Source organism: Mesoplodon bidens, assembly GCF_964165515.1.
Source record: "Mesoplodon bidens genome assembly, chromosome: 8".
In the NCBI taxonomy this organism is placed as follows: Eukaryota; Metazoa; Chordata; class Mammalia; order Artiodactyla; family Ziphiidae; genus Mesoplodon; species Mesoplodon bidens.
The window spans coordinates 103,146,977-103,168,296 of record NC_138165.1 but is presented as its reverse complement, the minus strand read 5'-3'; the positions used below and the strand labels follow the sequence as shown (position 1 = coordinate 103,168,296).

The 21,320-nt window shown below is 37.8% G+C and overlaps 1 protein-coding gene across 2 annotated transcripts in view; it reads left to right on the top strand.

Annotated features, from left to right (window-relative positions):
- Nucleotides 1-1,662: 1,662 nt before the first annotated feature.
- The window catches only part of SPHKAP (SPHK1 interactor, AKAP domain containing), a gene marked incomplete at both ends in the record, with an annotated part of 145,792 nt that continues 126,134 nt past the window's right edge, over nt 1,663-21,320 (top strand). For both annotated transcript variants that reach the window (XM_081242166.1, XM_081242165.1), the window contains one exon: nt 1,663-1,694. In XM_081242166.1, the coding sequence (XP_081098292.1) occupies nt 1,663-1,694 (32 nt within the window). The remainder of the gene's footprint in view (nt 1,695-21,320) is intronic.

Sequence of the window (21,320 nt, the reverse complement as noted above, 5' to 3'; positions counted from 1 at the left end):
ACTTTAAAATCTTTGTCAGAAATTTGTGACATCTTTGTCATCTTAGTTTCTTGATTTTTAAAAAATTCCATTTGAAATCTTCCTTGTTCTTGGTAGGATGAGTAATTTTCTGTAAAGCCTGCACATTTAGTGTACTATGTTAGGAGACTGTTAATCTCATTTGTTTTGTTGGCTTTGGTGACACCAAGGTAGGGAGGGAAGGCTGACACTTCCTGCTGGAGTTTTCACTGATACCACCTGCGCTGGGGGTTTGGGATACCTCCTAAGAGCCTAGGAATGGTATTAATAGAATGAATCTAGATGCCTCACTTGGCCTTTGATGGAGTGGGTTGAGTGGGGCCACAGGACTTTTTTATTTGATGGTCTGCCAGACTGAAGCTGTTATTTTCTGCAGAGTGTCTGTCTTTCTGGGCTGTCCCTTTCCTTGTCCTTTGGCTAAAGAGAAGAGGCTTTTTTTGTCTGCATTCACGGACATTTCTGGTTTTGTCAGCTCCTTCAGCTCCAAGTCTGGGACATCTGAGGCCAAAAGAAAACCCCAGGAACTCACTATCTTGTTACTCTTGGGTCCCAAGGTCTCTAGCTTGCCCACCTTCTTCTGTCTATCCTTTTGTCTTCTTATGTTTGTTTTACAATCTCCAGAGCTTTTATTTGTGATTACCAGGAGGAATAGGGCCAAGTGCATGTCCTCCATCTTCCCATTTGTGGAAGTCCCATAGTTTTCTTTAATATTGTTTTTTATTTAATAAAAAAATATCATAATCAACAGCACCCTCATCTTAACAGTCATTTGCTATTATCAGTGTCTTCCTTCTTAAAACAATTGTCATTTTTGCTCAAGGAGACACTGAAGCAGAAAATACAGATTATTTTTGTGACAGCCCTTCCTTCCAGGGCCTGGTGCTGGCCTCTGATGGATGACCACTGTCATAGGTTCTGAAATCACTGTGTGCACACAGGCTTCTAACAGATGAGGTATGAGTGAGTCACAATTAAGCAAAATGAGTTTGTTGCAGAATTGTGAGAATAGAGTCTAGTCCAAGCAAAGGCAAAATAGTTGGCAGATCAAAGAGCATTGCTCTGAGTGATGAATGGTAGAAGACATGGTAGAAGACAAATAAAAATAAAATTGAGAGAGGCAGCCAAAGGGGTGGTGCACGACCAGTGGGGAATGTAGGCATTGCCAGTAGAGCCTGAATGTGGGAAAGTGGGTGAACACCTTCAGGGTTCAGACTGCTTTCCCAGAGAGAGAGAGACAGAGAGAAGGGGACGAGACTTTGAGGCGGGGAGAGAAATTCTGTCGGAGTCACCTCTGCTGGGCACCGGGAGAGGCAAGGAAAACTCAGAAGGTGCCACTGGCAACGAAGACTGGAGTTGCCTTGGAGGAGGACAGGAGCCGGGTAGAAGGGTTGGAGCTTTGGCCAAGCGCACTCGCAAGATCAGAGGGAACGCCTGGGAGGAGACTATCTGGCGGTCGCAGGGTGCAACGCTTCCCCGCCCGGGAGGAGAGAGGCTCAGACAGCACCTGGCCGCGGTGGTCCCAGCCTGCGCGCCTCCGTGCCCGCGCGCGTCTGTCTCTGCGCTCTGGGAACCGGGTCCTAGCATCGCAGACTTCCCATCCCTCGCCCGCACTTTCAGTCTTTCTTCTCAACGCGCCCATAGACAATGGATGGCAACTCCCTGCTCTCCACACCGAGGTAAGACCTGCTTCCCCCTCTGCCCAACCCAACGCCCATCAATCTCCGTTCTCTGCTACGAGTCGCTCACGAACTTGCCCTGCGGGCGCCGCGGTCTGTACGGGGCTCGCGCGGAAACCGAGGACTCTGAACTTACAATTAAGTCCGGCCGCGGCTGTGCGAGGAGCTCTAGGGAAGATCGAGGGCCCTGTCAACTGGCCCACAGGGAGCGGTGCTGGGTGAGCCTGCGAGCCAGATCAGCACAGGGTGGGAGAGAGCTCGTGTCAGGCTCTAGGGCGGGGGCGCTGGGGAAGCCTGGAGCTTGGACTTTCTGTGGACCCAGCCTCGAGAGGTTTCGCGCCTTGTAGAGAGATAGGTTCCAAGGTAGGGATGAAAATAGGACGGAGCAGGACTAGGGTAAAGTACCCCTACATCCCGTCCCTCCGGACCCGGGCGAGTGTCTGCAGTTGCTGGGCTGGGGAGATAGAGATGGGAGCGATTGCCCCTAACGCCCGACCGACCGGAGACCCTGGATAGAAAAGACCTCTGTCCGCCCCCAGTCCCACCCGCCTCAGCTGCCCCCAACCTCCTGCCAGGCTGCGAGTTCCTCCTTAGCATCTCTGGCCTCCAGCGTTCCCTGGCCACACCAGCCCTGGGGTCCGCAGACGGGGGAGTCAGGCCCGCCACCTTAGACGCTGCCAGGGGGCAGCAACACGTTTTCCCTGATTTGCGTTTCGTCCTGTCTCCTCTCCCTTTGCCTCTACTCCGCGGTCCTTCCAACTCAGTCCTTTGCAAATTGAAGAAACAGATTTTAATAGTTCTACCCGCATAAACCGCAGGGGTGAATTGAGGAGATCACTGGTTGGGTTCCGCCAGCCGGGCAGGTGGCTTTTGCGCTCTTTGTGCTCCGCGCGGAGCGTGCGCACCGAGAGCACGGGATGCAGCCGCCCAGGGCTGAAGGTGTCTCACTGCCGCCTGCACAGCCCCACCTTTCCTAGGCAAAAGGGGCTTCGTGTTGACCATTCTTTTCCCCAAGCAAACGTTTAGGCAGCTTCCAGCCGCGTATCAGGCCCTGGGATAAACATATGAAGCTCGAATTCTTGGAGAGCACTTAAATCCAACATCCACAGGCTAAAGCACACACGGAGCTGATACTATTCTGCCGAGTAGTCGAGCTGGGGGTGGGACTGAAGTGGGGAGTGGTAGAAGGGGATGGACGCCGCTTTTCAACCCTGTTAAAGACTGCCATCTAGAGGCTTGAAGTAGTTGTATTCCGTAAGGAAATAGAGCTTTCCCAACTCCACAGGCATTTCCTCTTTGAGCATCCCTTCCCTGGCGGGTTAGCAAAGGGCTCTAAAAGGATTTGTAAGCATGGCCTGAAGCTGCTCAAATCTCTGTGAAGCCAAACACGGTCAAACTACCACTAAGTCATTCCATTCCATCCTAATGTATGAAAAGGACAATAAGAACCACAGGAATACTTCTTAAAACTTTAAATAGATGGATGGATAGATAGATAGATAGATAGATAGATAGATAGATAGATAGATAGATAGATGATAGACAGTCATTATTTTTAGTTTAACGTGTGAGGCATTTGAAAGTCAAGCAAACTGGGGGCTCACTTTCTGCACTGTCTGTTCTACAGCCTGAGGTCTTTAGTATTGAAACGGTGAGCTGTGTGGTTCCAACATCCCAATAGAGACATTTTCGATAGGAGAGTGCTTGCTCTAAATCCAGTTTTGCTGATCAATACTGTCGTGCTCGAATCGGGATTATATATCTATTCTAATGCTGAGACATTTTCTAAAATATTAGAAACTCATTATGCCAATAACTCCTTAAAATTATTTCTATTGCAGTACTCTAAAATGACCTTCTAAAGAGCAAACTAACTGCAATGAAATTGCTCTGTATCTTGTAGTAGCCTGTAAAAATGTTAATATAGAATTAACATCAGCTGAAGCAAATTAAACCTTTTGAATATTACTGTTTACTCACCAAGACACGTCACATTTCTACCACTCAGTGTAATAATTCAGCTACTTTATTAGGGTCCTTATTCATATAAAAAGATTCAGTTCATTTTATTGCCTATTTCATTGACTACAAGAAATCCAATTTTCTTTCTATAATATTTAATTGATATGCCAAAAATGAACTAGAATTTTAAAACAGTAGAAATATTATATTCATTGTACCACTTGTCCACAAAGCTTTGAAATTTAGATAATTGATGACGATACTTTATACAAACTTTTCAAGAAAATGGCAGTCAAGGGGAAAATCAAATTGTTATAAATCAATATCTGTGTTGTCTAAATCTGAAATGTTTTCAGTATCTAATAAAATTAAGCTGGTGATTATAAATCACTGTTTCTCTTAAGAATTATAAAACAATTTGACACTCTAACAATTAGACAGATATGACAAAATGATTTTGTAATATATCAAGTTAATTATATATTTTTGTGTTGGATTTTAAATGTCTTAATGAATCAAAGATATAAATTACTGAAATTTTAATCACAGTATTCTGTGGAGATTGATCTTATAATTTTATTTGATTCATATACTTTAGAAATTTTGAAGGATGGTTTTTTAAAAAGGAATTATTTATGTTTTTTTTTTTAGTTATCCCACTATATTACCTTACCTCTGTGAAAGCTCCAATGAGGTTTTACTTTGAATATTTTCATCTCTAAATGTGCAATGTTATGTGGATTACATTACAGATTTCTTAAAACCACTGTTTATCAAAGCTGGAAGGTGTCTCAAAGAAGGAAGCTGAGCTGTGGAAGGATGAAATTTTCCTGTGTTAGTTGCATTGTAGACCCAGAACCCAAATGTTTTCTGACTAGTAGTCTAGTTCAAGGAAAAAAAAAAAAAAGAGGGATGTTTTGTTTTTTTTAGATCTAAAAGTTTGGGTAGAGAGTCTTTAGTCATCTCTTTTACAAAAAGTTTATTTGATTTGCTAAGCTTACATAACTAGGAATTATGAAAATAAAACAGAATCCAGGATTCTCACCCAGTGTGTCCTATTGCGGTAGTACATTGTACTACAATACATAGTTACCTCTTACAAAAGGAAAGTCGGTCTCACTTACATTGGTAACTAGTGTGTGGATAGTAAAGTTGGTATTTTATTGTGTTATCCCATATATTAAATTATTTGATCATCACATCCCTGTGAGTTAATTATGACAGATATAATTGTCTCCACTTCCTTGTTGAAAAAATTGAAGTAAAAGGAAATTAAATGAAGAAAATAATTAGATTTTAAATCTACACAGTAGTATGCAGCAGAGCTAGGTTGTCTACAAAGTTCTTCTGACTTCAAGTTCAGTTTTCTTTTTGTATTGATTGAAAATCCACACTTTATTTTAAATGGGGGTAGAGGGGAAGAGATCCTGGTGCACAGTTTGGACAAACACTGATATCATTAGAACACATGGGGGCAGTCTAAAAGCCAGATCTTCGTTTAAAGCCAGCAAATGCTGAAAATACAACTTTTGCAAACAGAAATAATTTGTCATCTTGACCATATCTAAGCTTGAATTTGAAATTTAAGAAAGAAGGCTTCTCTTATTTTCTAAATCACTTGCACTTTTTATAATTTAGTTTTGTTCTTTTTATTCTGTTTGGCTTACTGGATTCTATTTCAGTAATAATGTCAGGTGTTTTATTGGAGTATAGGTGATTTACAATGTTGTGTTAGTTTCAGGTGTACAGCAAAGTGATTCAGTTATACATATACATATATCCATTCTTTTTCAGATACTTTTCCCACTTAGGTTATTACAGAATATTGAGTAGAATTCCCCGTGCTATACAGTAGGTCCTTGTTGATTATCTATTTTATATATAGTAGTGTGTATATATGTTAATCCCAAACACCTAATTTCTCCCCTCCATGGCACTCTGAATGAAAAACACATTAAAGACAGACTTTTGAAAAATAGCTATTTTGATTTAAATTCCCCATTAGTTGATTTTAACCAAGACTAAGTTTAACCTAGCAGTAAAACTAAAGCCCATCAGAATCAAAATTTTGTCTCTAAGAACATTAGTTTTACGGGAAAAACAAACAAACAATTTTTTTAATGGCACAAGCAACCCAATGCTATAAACTAGACTAAAGTCCTCCATCAACAACTTTTTATTGAAAGATTATCTGTTTTCAAATTTAAATAAAAAGAGAAATTCAAGAGCACATTTACATTTCTATTTTTCTATTTATCAGAAACTCTCAGAAAAAAATTAATCTATCACTCTTAGCAAGTTGGGGATCAGGGGCAAATATCAGATTCTGTCTTAAATCTAAACTTGAGATTATTCTCTATCTTGGGATGCATGTTCTTTACAAACCCAGGGCTGATGTGGCCACATTCCCCAATTTATAATTCTCAGGGAAACACTGCCCAGGAGGTGCTATTTATTATAGAGAAAGAAACTAGAAATTAGAAAGTCCTGGTGCTCAGGACTCTGAGATCCTACACTGCTGAACGGTAATACATATCTGAAGAAGAGATGGAAACTGTGAAGACAGTTTCCCATAGAAACATTATAAGAAGCGAGAGAGAGGCATGGACATATATACACTACCAAACGTAAGGTAGATAGCTAGTGGGAAGCAGCTGCATAGCACAGGGAAATCAGCTCGGTGCTTTGTGACCACCTGGAGGGGTGGGATAGGAAGGGTGGGAGGGAGGGAGACACAAGAGGGAAGAGATATGGGAACATATGTATATGTATAACTGATTCACTTTGTTATAAAGCAGAAACTAACACACCATTGTAAAGCAATTATACTCCAGTAAAGATGTCAAAAAAAAAAAAAAAAGAAGAAGTCTTGAAACCCACCATTTATGCTACTTTTCACATCCTGACACTTTTAGGGGCCCCTGATCTCCATCCCTGTGGCTCCTTTAGTAAAATATGTATCTGCTGCCAGATAATCATTTGCAAATGAACTATTAGAACTCATCTCATCCACAAAGAGCACCTTCATCTAGTATTGTTCATTTGAATGGAGTTTTACTCTGTGATTGAAGGAATTGTAAAGAGGGGAAGAGGAAAAAATGGTGTATTGGATATTGGGAGACTATTGGGAGATGTAGTGCTTAATTTTGTTCTGAACTTAACAGTTGTGACTGTGGAATTAATTGCTTGACTTGTTGATTCTCCACCTCCTCCTGTTTACAATAACGTATACCCTACATATACTGATCTTCTGGGTCCCTTTCACTTCTGTCTATAATGCCATGACCTTTATTGTAGCAGTGACTCTCAACTGGGCATGATATGGATGAGCATCTTATTCTCTTGAAATGTACAGGCAAAATCAAGGCATTAAAAAAAAAAAAACCAAAGCAACACTCACCCATCCAAAAGAAAGCCCAGTTCAGAGAATGGAATTCACCCTAATTGTTGAATCAGTCAGGAACCAAGCCTTATAGACTAGTTCTAGGAAATAACAATAAATACAGTGACCTGTAGGTCTCTCCTCCTAAGGACATGGAGTGTGAACTAGGAATCTCACTCATCCTGATATCAATTCACACACTGCCCATTTCAGAGTCTCACACAGCTGCTGCTATTTAAGGGCACAGTAGGGCATCATCTACACATTTAACTCATGCAAATTCAATACTACACATTCATTTTCCTTTTTTATTCTTCCATTTCTCTGTCTCTCTTTCATTATTAAAAATATGGTAAGCTTATGTTTAACTTGTATTTCTATCACATATTGTATATTTCTATATAGTATGCACACACCAAGAAACAAAACTTTATTAGACTTTTTCACAAAATCCAACATGCCATGATTTATAAGCTTCTTAAAGAATTTTCAAAGGTTATTTTGACTCCACACAATTTTCAAGATAGACTATGACATTAGACCTGAAATCCCATGTTAGCTGCTTCTCTGTTTCACAGTGACTGTCAAAACACTGATTTTGATAACATGTCTCCATGAGAAGAGGAAGATTGGAGAGTCAATCAGGCAGCACTCTCTCCTGACACCTTCATGATTCTGGGATAGAGGAAGACCCAGTTCCTACCCTCCTTGCATACCTTCTTGGTGGCAGTTGGGCTTTGTGAGGAAGGAGACATACTAGGAGGTTGATACCCAGCACCCCACGACTAGATTCTCTTTTCATTTCCTAAGTGACCACTCTCAGGCTAACCAAACTGATCAGTTCTCTTTCTGATTCTCAGCACATTGACATGAAGGAGAGTTGACCCCTAACTTCTTAAAACAAGTTTTCCCTAATGAGAAAGTTACCTACAAGGTATGCCTTTTGAAATATCACATCCCTTTCTCTCTGTGCTGAGGAAATGGGAACCCATCGAGCATGGGATGTTGGAGCTCCAGAGGACATTGGTAATGGCCAACTTGCTCAGCCCTTTTCCTTTACAGATTAAAAAACTGAAGTCAAGAAAAGTTAAATGAATTAATCAAATCATACAAATATTTATAGATGGGGCCAAGAATGAAATCCTGACCATCTGATTCCTACACTTACCACTGCATTGGATTTATTTAAAATAATAATAATAGTTAGCTCCAAAATGTAGTTGGAATCTCTTGGAATTTTGGGGTACAACAGAACTTGTCAATCACCTATGTCTAAATACCTTCCTTATTTTTCCTTATGAAAAATAATATTTTTATGATTGCTTATGTCTCCATTTCACTTCAGCTGCCAGAAATGCCAGAAACAAGTTAAAAGTTTAATTATGACAACAGTGTAGGAGTTACAACTTAAATATCTATGCTGTTTTTAACCATGATACTAACCTCTTGCCATAATGCCTATTTTCCTGAGTTTTAACTTACGTTCGACCATTTTATTGTATATATATTTTCTGTTAGCTGTCATAAATTTTTAGTGGAACAAGATGGATATCCATCATTAAACCAATCATGCAGTCAATTAATCAGTTTCTTTATAAGTAATGCAAAAGAATAATGTTCCTCTGTATTAGAAGAATTAAATTGATTGTGACAAATTGGAACTCATATGGATCAATGGTCATTCATATTTAATTAGACTTTCTTTGATGACAGACTGACTGTATCTGAAAAGTCATAAGCAGTTTCTTCAAAGTGATTATTAGATTATTAACATTAAAGTAAAACCAGCTGTTTTAGAATAAATGTAAAATAAAATGTGAAAGTTTTGTGGGATGTAATTCTCAATTACTTATTAAACATGATGTTACACATTTATTTTAAATGTATGTGGATACGTAATGAATATCAATTTGTATCAAGGGTATTATTACTTAAAAGTGCCATTTTTAGTTTGTACATTTTACATTTCAGACTACTTTGCTCAGGTATTAAAAAGCATTAAATAAAATAATAGGAATTTAAAAATATTTAGTTTTGCTTCCAAAGATACAAGAAGAATTGATCATTTTCTCCCATACTTCAGTGTTAACATAAGTTACACAACATACTTAGTTGTTTCTGTCCTAAAAATCTATAATTTTGAAAATAATAAAAAGAACAGAATAAGAATTCAATAAGTGACTTCTGATACATTGTGCCTATGGATAGATCTATCTGTTCAATTACAGTTTGATCAGCCAGTTCTTCCACTTAATTTATGCAGACAAAAAATTCAATAATTTGTCTGGGTAATTCAGACCAAAAATCATATAAAAATTAAAAAAATATATTTGTTTACTTGAAAGGAAAGAATGAAACCTAGTGACTTGAATGCCATTTCATCATGTGAGGATAATTGGAACCTGGAAAAGGGCACATAAATTTCCTACAAAGACTAAATGTCATTAAATAGTGAACAAAATATGTTTGATTAGGAATTTATATTTAAGAATAATAAAATTTATAAAAATCAGTTCCATTTATCAATATTTTAAAAATAGAAAGTGTGAATTATGTAGTAAACAAATAATGAATCTGGTGTTGATTGGATTGGAAGATCATAATTTTTCCTTTAAAGTTGTATGTTAATGGGTCACTTTTTGTCACAATATCATAAAGAATGTCAGTTCTGTAAATATATTCAGTAGCCTCATCAGTTGTGCCAATTGTTCTTTTAAGTCTGATTCTCAAATCAGTCCCCTGTGAAATATCTGTCATGTCACGAACCTCACTGATTTTCTCTTCTTCCGATCTTAACTGATCTCGCTCAGACAGACTCTCATTTGCCGACAGTTTGATATGTGGTAAAGAGTTCTCCCACGTCATATTCTTCTCCTTTCTGAAATCCTGCATTTTATGTGAGATTTGCCGTTTCAATTTATTATTGTTTTATTTAAATAAACCTCACGACATCTTAAATCACCAACAGGCAACTACCAAAGGTGTTGATGCCATAGGCAGAGATAAACACTCAAGTTAGGCAGGGAGGGATCCTCGCTGGAGAGTAATTGTGAGCTGTCAGTCCATTAGTTAATGAAACTTTTGCTTTCTTATACAACCTTTTAACTGAAAAGACTGGAAAATGAATAACAAGGACACCTGATCTTGGGGGGACACTTTCCAATGACTTTAAATTTACCAGATTTTCTCCAGTGAAGGCACTGCTGAAAATCTTTTCCATTTTTCCAAACATTATCTTATAGATGAGTGAATTATCTAATGAAGTAATGCAGGTACAATTGACTATTTCAAAAACCTCAAACAATCTGCTGGAAAATTCTCCACTGTAGTTAAGATTAAAGAGGTCTTTCTGTTTCCAAAATATCTCACAATTATTAGTCCATTTTTAATATACAGGAAGTAATTTGAGTTGAATAAATGAAAAACACCAAACAGTGTTCCAGGATAAATATCAATCATTTTCTTCTCCCTTTCTATAAGACTACCATGTTGATCAAAGTCTAAAAGGCAACAAGTATATTAATTGGATTAAAACCGTGTGGTAGGTCTTCTGACGGTGTCTGTGGTGACCAAGGCCTGGACGAAACAGATCCACGTCTAATCCCTCACAGTCAGCAAATCACTAATCCCTATAATGGGTCCCTTTATGCGTCTGAGGAGGGCAAAAAAAATGCTACCACAGAAACAAGCCTTTTTTTTTGGAGGATTAGAGTCAAATGTAAGACAGATATAAGCCTTAAAAAACAAAATACATTCATTAATGTATTTATTTAGTACAGACAGTCCACTGTCTGCATCTGTGGCTACTGCATCCTCAAATTCAACCAACTGCACATTCTGTACTATGTTTAAGATCCAAAGCTTGTTGAATCTGTAGATGCAGAACCCACAGATAAGGAAGACCAACCTTGGGACCTGAGCATCTGTGGATTTTGGTATCTGAAGTGGGTCTTGTAACCATTCCCCCCTCGGATAACGAGAGACAACTGTATTGTATATTTTAAAATTGCTGAAAGAGTAGATTTTAAAAGTTCTCGCCACACACACAAAATAAATGGTAATTATGTAAACTGATGTATGTGTTAACTAACCTTATGGTGGTAACTATTTGGCAACATGTGCATATATCAAATCATATTACATTGTACATCTTAAATTTACACATTGTTATATACCAATTATATTTCAGAAAAGCTGGGAAAAAATACTGCTCTCATTTGAAAACACTCATGTTGACCGATAATACGCATTATAATTAGGTACAGTTGTCTGTTCAGTATCTCTTATTCAATAAAAGAAGGAGAGGGGTATAAACTGAGAGAGAGAGAGAGAGAGAGAGAAGAAACAAATGTAAAAAATGGGGAGGGGCAGTGAGAATATGTCACTTAGTCACCTTAAGCTGCATCTTACATGGTGGGCACAAAAGCTGATGGAATTCAATCAAAAATATTTTGCCCCTAACATGTGCTAAGTGTACAATAAATATAATTTTCTTTGTTATTTAAAAATTCAATCCCTATCTATCTAGTCTCCATATGACTCAATCGGCTTAATAATCAATCTCAGTCATTAAAGGGACTCTTTTTCCCTCTCTATGATCTCACAAGAATCCAAACCTACGAGAAAAAATTGGGTAGTGTCTGTAATCCCCAATCTATCATTGTTTCTGATGATATCTTGTTTTCCACTGACATGCAATCACTTTCTGCGCACTTTAAAAGTGGGACAACGGGATCTTTGATTTATCTCAGAGCCCTAATACTTAATGGTTTGGCTTCTGTCAGCTCAACATAGCCATTCCTTCCAGAGTTCTACCACCTTCTCATGGCACTTACTCTAAGAAAGGCTGGGTTCCCTCTCTCTGTGGTTTCTATCAACCTCTATACCCTTCCTAACTCCTGTTGCTTCTCAAAGTCAAGTTAGTATAGAAATACATGATATATGTGTGCAACAAAATCCCCGTTGTCAATATTAACAGTAAACAACTATTTTATTGAATTCTTTCCACTAAATATTGACAACTTTTGAGTGGATGCATGAATATAATTTATTAAAAATGACCCATTTAGTGGTCTTGTTCAAGTTTAAACTAAGATAAAACTTACCAATAGATAATCAAGGGGAAGAATCTGACTGATTTGGTCAATTAGTATAATTCAAACCTAAGAGACTTTTCCATAAAGTAGTACCTATGTCATAATTAATTACTGAAATTCACCTAAATTCTCCAACTGAATTCTTCTGATTCTCAAATGCAATTTTTAAAAGGCAACAAGCATGAAAAGGGTTTCTCATTCTGGGGACCTACTTTTTTTCCCCCAACCTCATCTGTTTGGAATTAAAGTGCATAGAAACAGCCAATCCTAGGCTCTGAAGAGTCTGATGCCTGACCCTACATGGCTCAAGAGTAATTTCTTAAAGAAAGAATATGAATGGTTTACAACCAAAGTCTATCAAAAATAAAAACAGAGTGAATTCTGAGTAATTTTTAACATCTTTCATCTTCTACTGACTCCTTCCCCTGGCTCACCATTTTTTGTTCACAAATTGTACTTCTGAAGGAATGTGAGTTTGAACCATGCTCTGATTTAATACAACATAGTAAATAGCAAACCTAGAATCATTTCTGCCTATGGTACTGGCTACCCTACAAACAAGACATTACAACTGATTGACACATACTTAATGGAAGGGCACAAAAGCTTGGAGGTAAAAGTGGCAAGAACAAAGAATCAAAGGTTCTAATCAGGTGAAGTTTGTAAATTTGGATTAAGTGTCATGAGGATTTGTGCTTCTGAGCAAATATCTCATAAACCTTTTTTTTCCTCACTGATGGCTGAAATTCATGTAGCAGGTGACAATTCAATCACTATCATTCTGAAGCAAAATAGCATTGTTTCTAGATTGGACCAATTCAGTAGCCTCTCACTTACATCTACTGAGAATGCCAACAATGTCTCACATAGACTCACAGTTACCTTCCTATCCAATCTTTCCTTGCCTTACATTCTCCCTCACTGTCTAAGCACCAGCTACTTTGATCTACTTTTGGTCATTCCTACACACCAGGTCTCTTTACCTGGATGCCTTCCTCTTCTTTACCTGATTAATTCCTATTCATTCTTTAGAAGCTAGATTCTCAGTGAAGCTTTCCCTGGGCTCCCTTTACTAACTCAAACTTTCCTCTAAAGATCACAGTTTACACTACACTCTAGTCTATTAAGTGTGCAGTAGCATTATGTCTAAAAAAACAATGTACACACCTTAATTTTAAAACACTATTGCTAAAAATGCTAAGCATCATCTGAGGCTTCATCGAGTCATAATCTTTTTGCAAGAGTAAAATCAAAGATCACTGATCATAGATCACCATAACAAATATATTAATGACTTAAAAGTTTGTAATATTGCAAGAATTACTGAAATTTTACAGAGACAAGAAGCAAGCAAGTGCTGTTAGAAAAATGACACCAATAGACTTGCTTGACATAGGACTGTCACAAACCTTCCATTTGTAAAAATAAATAAATAAATAAAATAAAATAAAAAAGCAATATCTGCAAAGTGCAATAAAATGAGGTATGCCTGTATATTACAATATTTCATTTAGAAGGTTCACACAGATCCAGCTAAAGACCATTTGAATATCATGATCATGGAGAAGACTAACATGATTAATACAATATTCCACCTCCCCTACTTCCAAGCCCACAGATTCCACTGACAGTATCAACTCTCAGATTCATTCAAAACATCACACTAAGCTGAATTTCCTCCTCTCCAATCTATATTTTGACTCATTTCTGTCTTCTCTAAAATGATGGTTTTATATTAAAAGCCTTATCTTGCAGCTGAAGGTAGTGAATGCCAGTTCCCTTTGCTTCCTTTCCTAATGAACAGGACTCTAATGGCTTCAGGTTCCTAGCACCAGGACACATTCCCAGCAGCAGTCTGGAGAGAGATTTTAAACACACACTTATATGGAAATTATTTCCTCAGATATAGTGAGGATGGCATAGAAGTGAGGTGCATGGTCTTCTGTGATGAGAAATAAGGATGGAGAAGAAGCCAAGAGCTCGATGATGAAAGACCCACAGTTCATTGACCAAGATGAACTTAACATTTCCCTCATCTTGCCTAAACTTTAGTCATCATCTTCCTGACTCCAGGACCAGACTTATCTTTTCTTAGAGGTTTTTTTTTTTTTTCTAGATAACTTATACTTTTAAATTCTTTCTCTGCCCCTCTGAGATATAAATCTTTTCAAAAGCCTCTTGCCAGTTTTACAACCCAGGAATGTCTTTCTTAAGGACCTGGAAGACTTCTGTTTGAAATATAAACATCATGGGACATAACATGTCTATCTTCCAATTTCTTTGGGAGGGTAGGAGCCTGAATTCTGTGGGTACTTTGCCCCAAGTTATGAAACCATCCCATGTCATGGAGATATGAGAGTTTCTTTTTCCTTTGGGTAAGGACGATGAACAAAAATGATGGCCTAGGGGCTTCCCTGGTGGCGCAGTGGTTGAGAGTCCGCCTGCCAAAGCAGGGGACACGGGTTCATGCCCCGGTCCAGGAAGATCCCACATGCCGCGGAGCGGCTGGGCCCGTAAGCCATGGCCACTGAGCCTGCGTGTCCGGAGCCTGTGCTCCACAACGGGAGAGGCCATAACAGTGAGAGGCCCGCATACCACAAAAACAAAAACAAACAAACAAACAAAAAATGATGGCCTATGCTCCCCCCACCAACCGCCACCATCCCTGTTCTTAAAAAATCTCCACCCTTTGCTTCAATGGAATTGAGTTCAGACTGAATTCTGGTCTCTCTCCCTTATTGTAATCACCTTGAATAAAGTCTTTCTAACCTGTTAAACTTTGATAAAATTTGCTTTGAGATTATGCTTAGGAATCTTGATTATGTCTAAGTTGTTAGTAGGACAGTGGTGGAGAGCTCAGACTTGGCGGTCCTACAACCTAGACTAGAATTCTGACTCTTCCACTGCTCATTTGTAAATTACTTCACCCCTCAGTCTGTTTCTTCATCTATGACACACGAGAAGGCATTGAATTCTTTCAGAGATAATAAGAATGGAAAGAAGGGGATAGGATGCAAGACATATCTAGAGAGTAAAATTGGAAGGATTTGATAATTGATTAGATATTAGGGGTGAGAGGAAAGGATTCAAAGATAAATTCCAAGTTGTTTTAGCTTGGAAATTTGGAGTTGATTGTAACAGAAAAAAGTGAGCTGAAAATTCATGGGGAAAGGCAGATCAGGTAGAAATAAGTTGACCTTGAGATAGATGCAAAACATATCGTTGGAGATATCCCGTAGGCTGCTGAGTATTCAAATCTGAAGCTCGAGGAGAAGTCTGGAGTGAGAGAATGAATCTAGACCAATGTATCAGAGGCATAAGATCTCTTGGGTGAATTGATTAGGTAAGAATAGTTCTCCTTTTCTCACTCCCAATTCTCATCCTCCTGAATTTTTAATACCTTGTTAAATATATATACTTTAATTTTCCTAGTGGACCCCAGTTTCACTCTATAGAAATGGCAATAGAATTCAGTCTCTTGGACTTTGACTTTTCATGCTACTTAGGACATACCTTAAATTGGCCTCTGGTTCTTCCCACTCCTGGCTACTTTAACCACCTCCAGACTGGAACTGACTGTGGTTGGTCTCTTGGCCCTATTTTAAGGGGTAAAATAATACAGACTATGCTGGAAAAGAAAGAAGTAAAATACAATCACAATGATCTTACTTGTGCATATTTTATTTCCACATAGCCTTCTGAGGTCTGAAAAAGAAGAAAGTAGGTGAAGAATGTAGTTAGTGGACAATTTGGACAATAAATAGGAAGTTGCTTGGATGGTCAACACTGAACATTAGCACTGATTAACAGTCTCCCTGTTGCTTTGCCTTTGTGCAGTCACAGACAAATCCGTGAGTGTGTTGTCCATTCTACTGCATAATTCCTGACCTTTTGCAAGCACTTCAGTCATAATTAGCTTCAGTAAGCTTGGCATGTTGTTGTGCCCTTGGCATTTCCACATCAGTCTTGTACATTTTGCAGCAGATTAATAACTATGGCTTAATAAAAAACAACTCTATTTAAAATTTGGTTTCTCATTTTTCTTGGCAATTTTACTTTCCTTTAAAGAATCATAACTATTCAATCTAGACAAAATGACTACTGCCCATCTGTGACCATCTAAATAGTCTGTGAAAATATTTCAGCCTATGTGTTTATTTCCAAGTCTATCCAATGAAGCTGTCCTAGCAATTGTAAAACAATCAAACTCACCCAAATTCCAGGGGTCTCTGTTGGCTATCCCTGTCCTTACATATATATACTGCTCCTGAGCTTTCTTCCATTGACTCCCCCCCCAAATAATACCTCCTTATCCCCCATATTAATAGGCCTATGTAATAGAAGCACATGCAATGAGGCAAATAAACTCAGAAATCCTCTGAAAGCAATTTCCATTAAAAAAATGTAAAAAGAGGATAACAGGTGTTTTATTGAAAGTTATCCAGCTGCTTTATTCTTTTCTCATTGTCCAACTTTCTTTGAGACAGAGTGGAGAGCCCTGAAATATTCAGATATATATTCAATTGTTCAGTCCATTTGGCTATTTTCTTTCCATGATATTCAGTACACAACTCTTTGTGAACATTTAATTTACTTTTTTGTTGTTGTTGCTGTGTAGACAATGCTTTATAATGGAAAAATCCAAAGGCGTGGAATTGGAAGACTTGGGGTTAAGAGCATATTTTTTGATATACTGTGTGACTTTGGCAAAATTGTTTAACTATCCTGAACTTGTGTATTAATGTTTCCCAAATCACCTCATTATTTGTGTGCAGAAAAAACAAAACAAAACAAAACTAGACAACCTGTGTGAAAATATTCACTATTTAAAAGTAATATTCAAGTGTGATTTTTTCAGTCTCTTGCATATTTTTACTTCTATATATTGCTTTTTTTTGTCTTTCTCCTCCAATACAGCATAAACCCCAAGATGGTGAGGAGTTTTGTATGTTTTATTCACTGCAGTATCTTGAGCACTTCACACAATTCTTGGTGCTCAGTAGCTATTTGTTGAAAGAATAAAAACAAGTGAATGTAGATTTCTACTTAGTTTTATAATTGCTCAGAATGAATATGTTCCTTCTGCTTTTTCTGCTTACAAAGTGGCTAATGGAACTGTTAACATATCATTAGAAAGAAATCTCATTTTGATTGAATTTCAGAAGAAATTAAATGTTTGTGTGTTTCTAGAAGATCTTACCTTACAAAATGAGAACTTCCAAAGTAAATCTGAGTCAATGACCAGATGGTCTGGAATAGATAACTATAAGTGTTTATTGATGTTAATTAGCTCTTGCACTTGTAATTTTCATTGGTGGGATAAGCTTAAGTCCATCTGCAGTGGAGAAGAATATATCAGGGATACCAATATAAGTAAAGCGTCTTCATAATTCCCATTTGTAGTTCTCTCACAATCGACATGTAGCTACATTTGAGACATGCATGTCAAATTCTTTGGGAAATCATACTGTAGACTCTGACAGTACAGATAAAAGATAGTAATCTTATTTCAAAGTAGGTCTTGAGGGGGAAAAAGAAGTCTTATTCTCTTAGTTGGCATATCTTAGCTTAATTCTTTCACAAGGGAAGACATTCCTCGCCGTGGTGATCTTCTATATAGGACACGCTCAGTTCTGCTCTGCCAGGAAACTGGCTAATGAACTGGGTGGCTTGCTGAGTTCTCTCCCTGAGCTACAATTAACAAATGCTCCTAAACTTTGAGGCTTTGCTTTGCCCTCTTTGCGTGTGCCACATAGAAGTTCTATTTCCTGTGTGCAACTAGAATTTGCTATGAATATTAAATTTACAGGATTTCTCTCAGAAATATGTTTATAGCACTCTTGAACACTTTAGAAACAGGGACTAATTGTTCTAAGCCCCTAAGCAGCCTGGTTGACTCTTTACATAACCTCTCTAGCTGGATTTTCTCACTTTCTGCTCTCAGCTCACTTTTCTCAGTGGCATCTAACAAAGCGATAGTATAAATCTACTGTGCCAAAGGCTATATTGTCCTAATAATGAGGAAACCTGTTCATCTGCTCAGCCTCACTAGAATTCTGTGCTCCACTTCCCCTAGAAAGGATGAAATGTGATTTCTTAGAACAAACCACACTTCCTTGAATCTTGGCTATTTGAGCATCTACAGAGTTATAAAATCTGAAATGCATATTTATATATATATATCATATTTTATGGTCTTTTTAGTGAACAACCTTTTTATGCTGCTATAATTCATGTGTGGCCTAATATTTGAGGTTCTCATTAATAATAGTTGCATATAGATTATAGCTATTTAATAATTTGTGTTCCAACTGCTTTATTCTCATCATCTACTTTTAGAAAGCAAAAAATTTTTACTCTTATCAAGTTTTATCTCAGAAATAGCTACCACCAAATGAGTGAGAAGAGTATTCACTGCTAACTTTCAAACAGAGATGCTGGTATAATAGGCTTTCTGACAGGGAGGCATCATGCACGCTAATTGAATTTTGTATGTGAGTCACTTTATTTAAGGTTTTTCTTCAAAAAGAAATCTACAAACACAATGACAAAGTATTGTTATAATGAATTTATAACACACAAAAAAAGATTTAATAAGATTATTAATAAATTCACATATTGTGTTTTCTCTGCCTGAGCGGTTTGATATATCGTGTAGAAGTAAACTTCTAAAGTATGCTTGTTTTCCAAGAAAGAGATTGTGTGCTATTCATAGCTATATATAAGTACCATGTTTCTCAAACTAAGAATCAAGACACCTACTCTACCAAGTATGTGGTTTTGAAGTACAGTTCAGCAAATGATTTGAAATCAGGTCCATCTTGAAAAACGGAAGTCATTTTAGCTATACACAACTTCATTTTAAAATGAAGATGGTTTTATTTAACTTCTGAGGGGAAAATATAATCATTATTACCTAATTATAGTATTATATAATAATTTTCCGTGGTAATAATTATTACCATTGTTGTTATTGTTTTTGCTACAGCTTGTTGCTATTCCGTGAAATGTTTAACCGAGTAAGTAGGTACATTTAGGTCACTTAATTATCTACTTCCTTCTCCATCCAACTGCTTCTAATTCTTATGAAAAGCTTTTCAGGAGATAGGTCAGTTTTTCCTAATTTGATCTTCTCGTCTGCTCACAAACATTATTAGATCTCTCTGTCCCACCCTCATGTTTCTCAACCTTGAAATCTGTTGGTAATATTTTTCTTTCTCTGTGTCTTTCCCAACACTATGAGATAATTTTCAAGGCCTATCAGTTTTAACTCCAGTGATAGTTTTAAAATTATTCATCATTCCTCTTGCTTAAAATGACTAAAATTTCTTTAAAATTTACTAAAAGAATTGAAGAGTAGATAACTTAATAAATTATTAGCTAAATATCAACAGACCATCAAAGATAGACAGAAAATCTTAAGAGCAGCCAGAAAAAAAGATACAATGCCTTTAAATGAAATTGACAATTAGATTGACAGCTGACTTCACAAAAGCATAACTGGGATTCCCAAGATAATGAAGTGATATCTTTGATATATAAAGGAAAATAATTGCCAGTTTAGAATTCTATATTCAGTGAAAATATCCTGCAAGAATAAATGCAAATATTTTCTTACAGACAAAAACTGGTAATGCTATTTCTCACTAAAAAGAAAATTGTAGTGCATTTTAAATATATCAAACAGTTACATTAAAAGTGGGATGGGGGTGTCCAAGAGGGAGGGCATATAGGTATACATATAGCTGATTCACTTCATTGTACAGCAGAAACTAACACAACATTGTAAAGCAATTATACTCCAATAAAAGAAAAGCTGATATACTAAAAAAAAAAAAAAAAAAAGTAAATGGACTGAATGCTTCAATCAGAATGCAAAGGTTAGGGGCTTCCCTGGAGGTGCAGTGGTTGAGAGTCTGCCTGCCAATGCAGGGGACACGGGTTCGTGCCCCGGTCCGGGAAGATCCCACATGCCGTGGAGCGGCTGGGCCCATGAGCCATGGCTGCTGAGCCTGCATGTCCGGAGCCTGTGCTCTGCAACGGGAGAGGCCACAGAAGTGAGAGGCCCATGTACCGCAAAAAGAAAAAAAAAAAAAGCGAAGGTTAATAATTCAAAAAGATTCATGTACCAAAATGTTCATTGCAGCTCTATTTACAATAGCCAGGACATGGAAGCAACCTAAGTGCTCATCAACAGATGAATGGATAAAGAAGATGTGGCACATATATACAATGGAATATTACTCAACCATAAAAAGAAATGAAATTGAGTTATTTGTAGTGAGGTGGATGGACCTAGAGTCTGTCATACAGAGTGAAGTAAGTCAGAAAGAGAAAAACAAATGCCGTATGCTAACACATATATATGGAATCTAAGAAAAAAAAAAAAAAGGTCATGAAGTACCTAGGGGTAAGATGGGAATAAAGACACAGACTTACTAGAGCATGGACTTGAGGATATGGGGAAGGGGAAGGGGAAGCTGTGACAAAGTGAGAGAGTGGCATGGACATATATACACTACCAAACGTAAAATAGATAGCTAGTGGGAAGCAACCACATAGCACAGGGAGATCAGCTAGGTGGTTTGTGACCACCTAGAAGGGTGGGATAGGGAGGGTGGGAGGGAGGCAGACACAAGAGGGAAGAGATATGGGAACATATGTGTATGTATAACTGATTCACTTTGTTATAAAGCAGAAACTAACACACCATTGTAAAGCAATTATACTCCAATAAAGATGATAAAAAAATTTTTTTAATGCAAAGGTTATCATTTGGATTTTAAAAAAATCAAATAAGGTAAGGCATTTTTAAAACATAAAATCCTGGGACTTCCCTGGTGGTGCAGTGGTTAAGAATCCACCTGGCGATTCAGGGGACAGAGGTTCGAGCCCTGGTCCAGGAAGATCCCACAAGCCATGGAGCAACTAAGCCCATGTGCCACTACTACTGAGCCTGCACTCTAGAGCCCAGGAGCCACAACTAGTGAGCCCATGTGCCACAACTACTGAAGCCTGCACGCCTAATGCCCGTGCTCCTCAACAAGAGAAGCCACCGCAATGAGAAGCCCATGCACCACAACGAAGAGAAGCCCCTGCTCGCCACAACTGGAGAAAGCCAGTGTACAGCAACGAAGACCCAACACAGCCAAAAATAAATTAATTAATTAATTTAAAAAAACATAA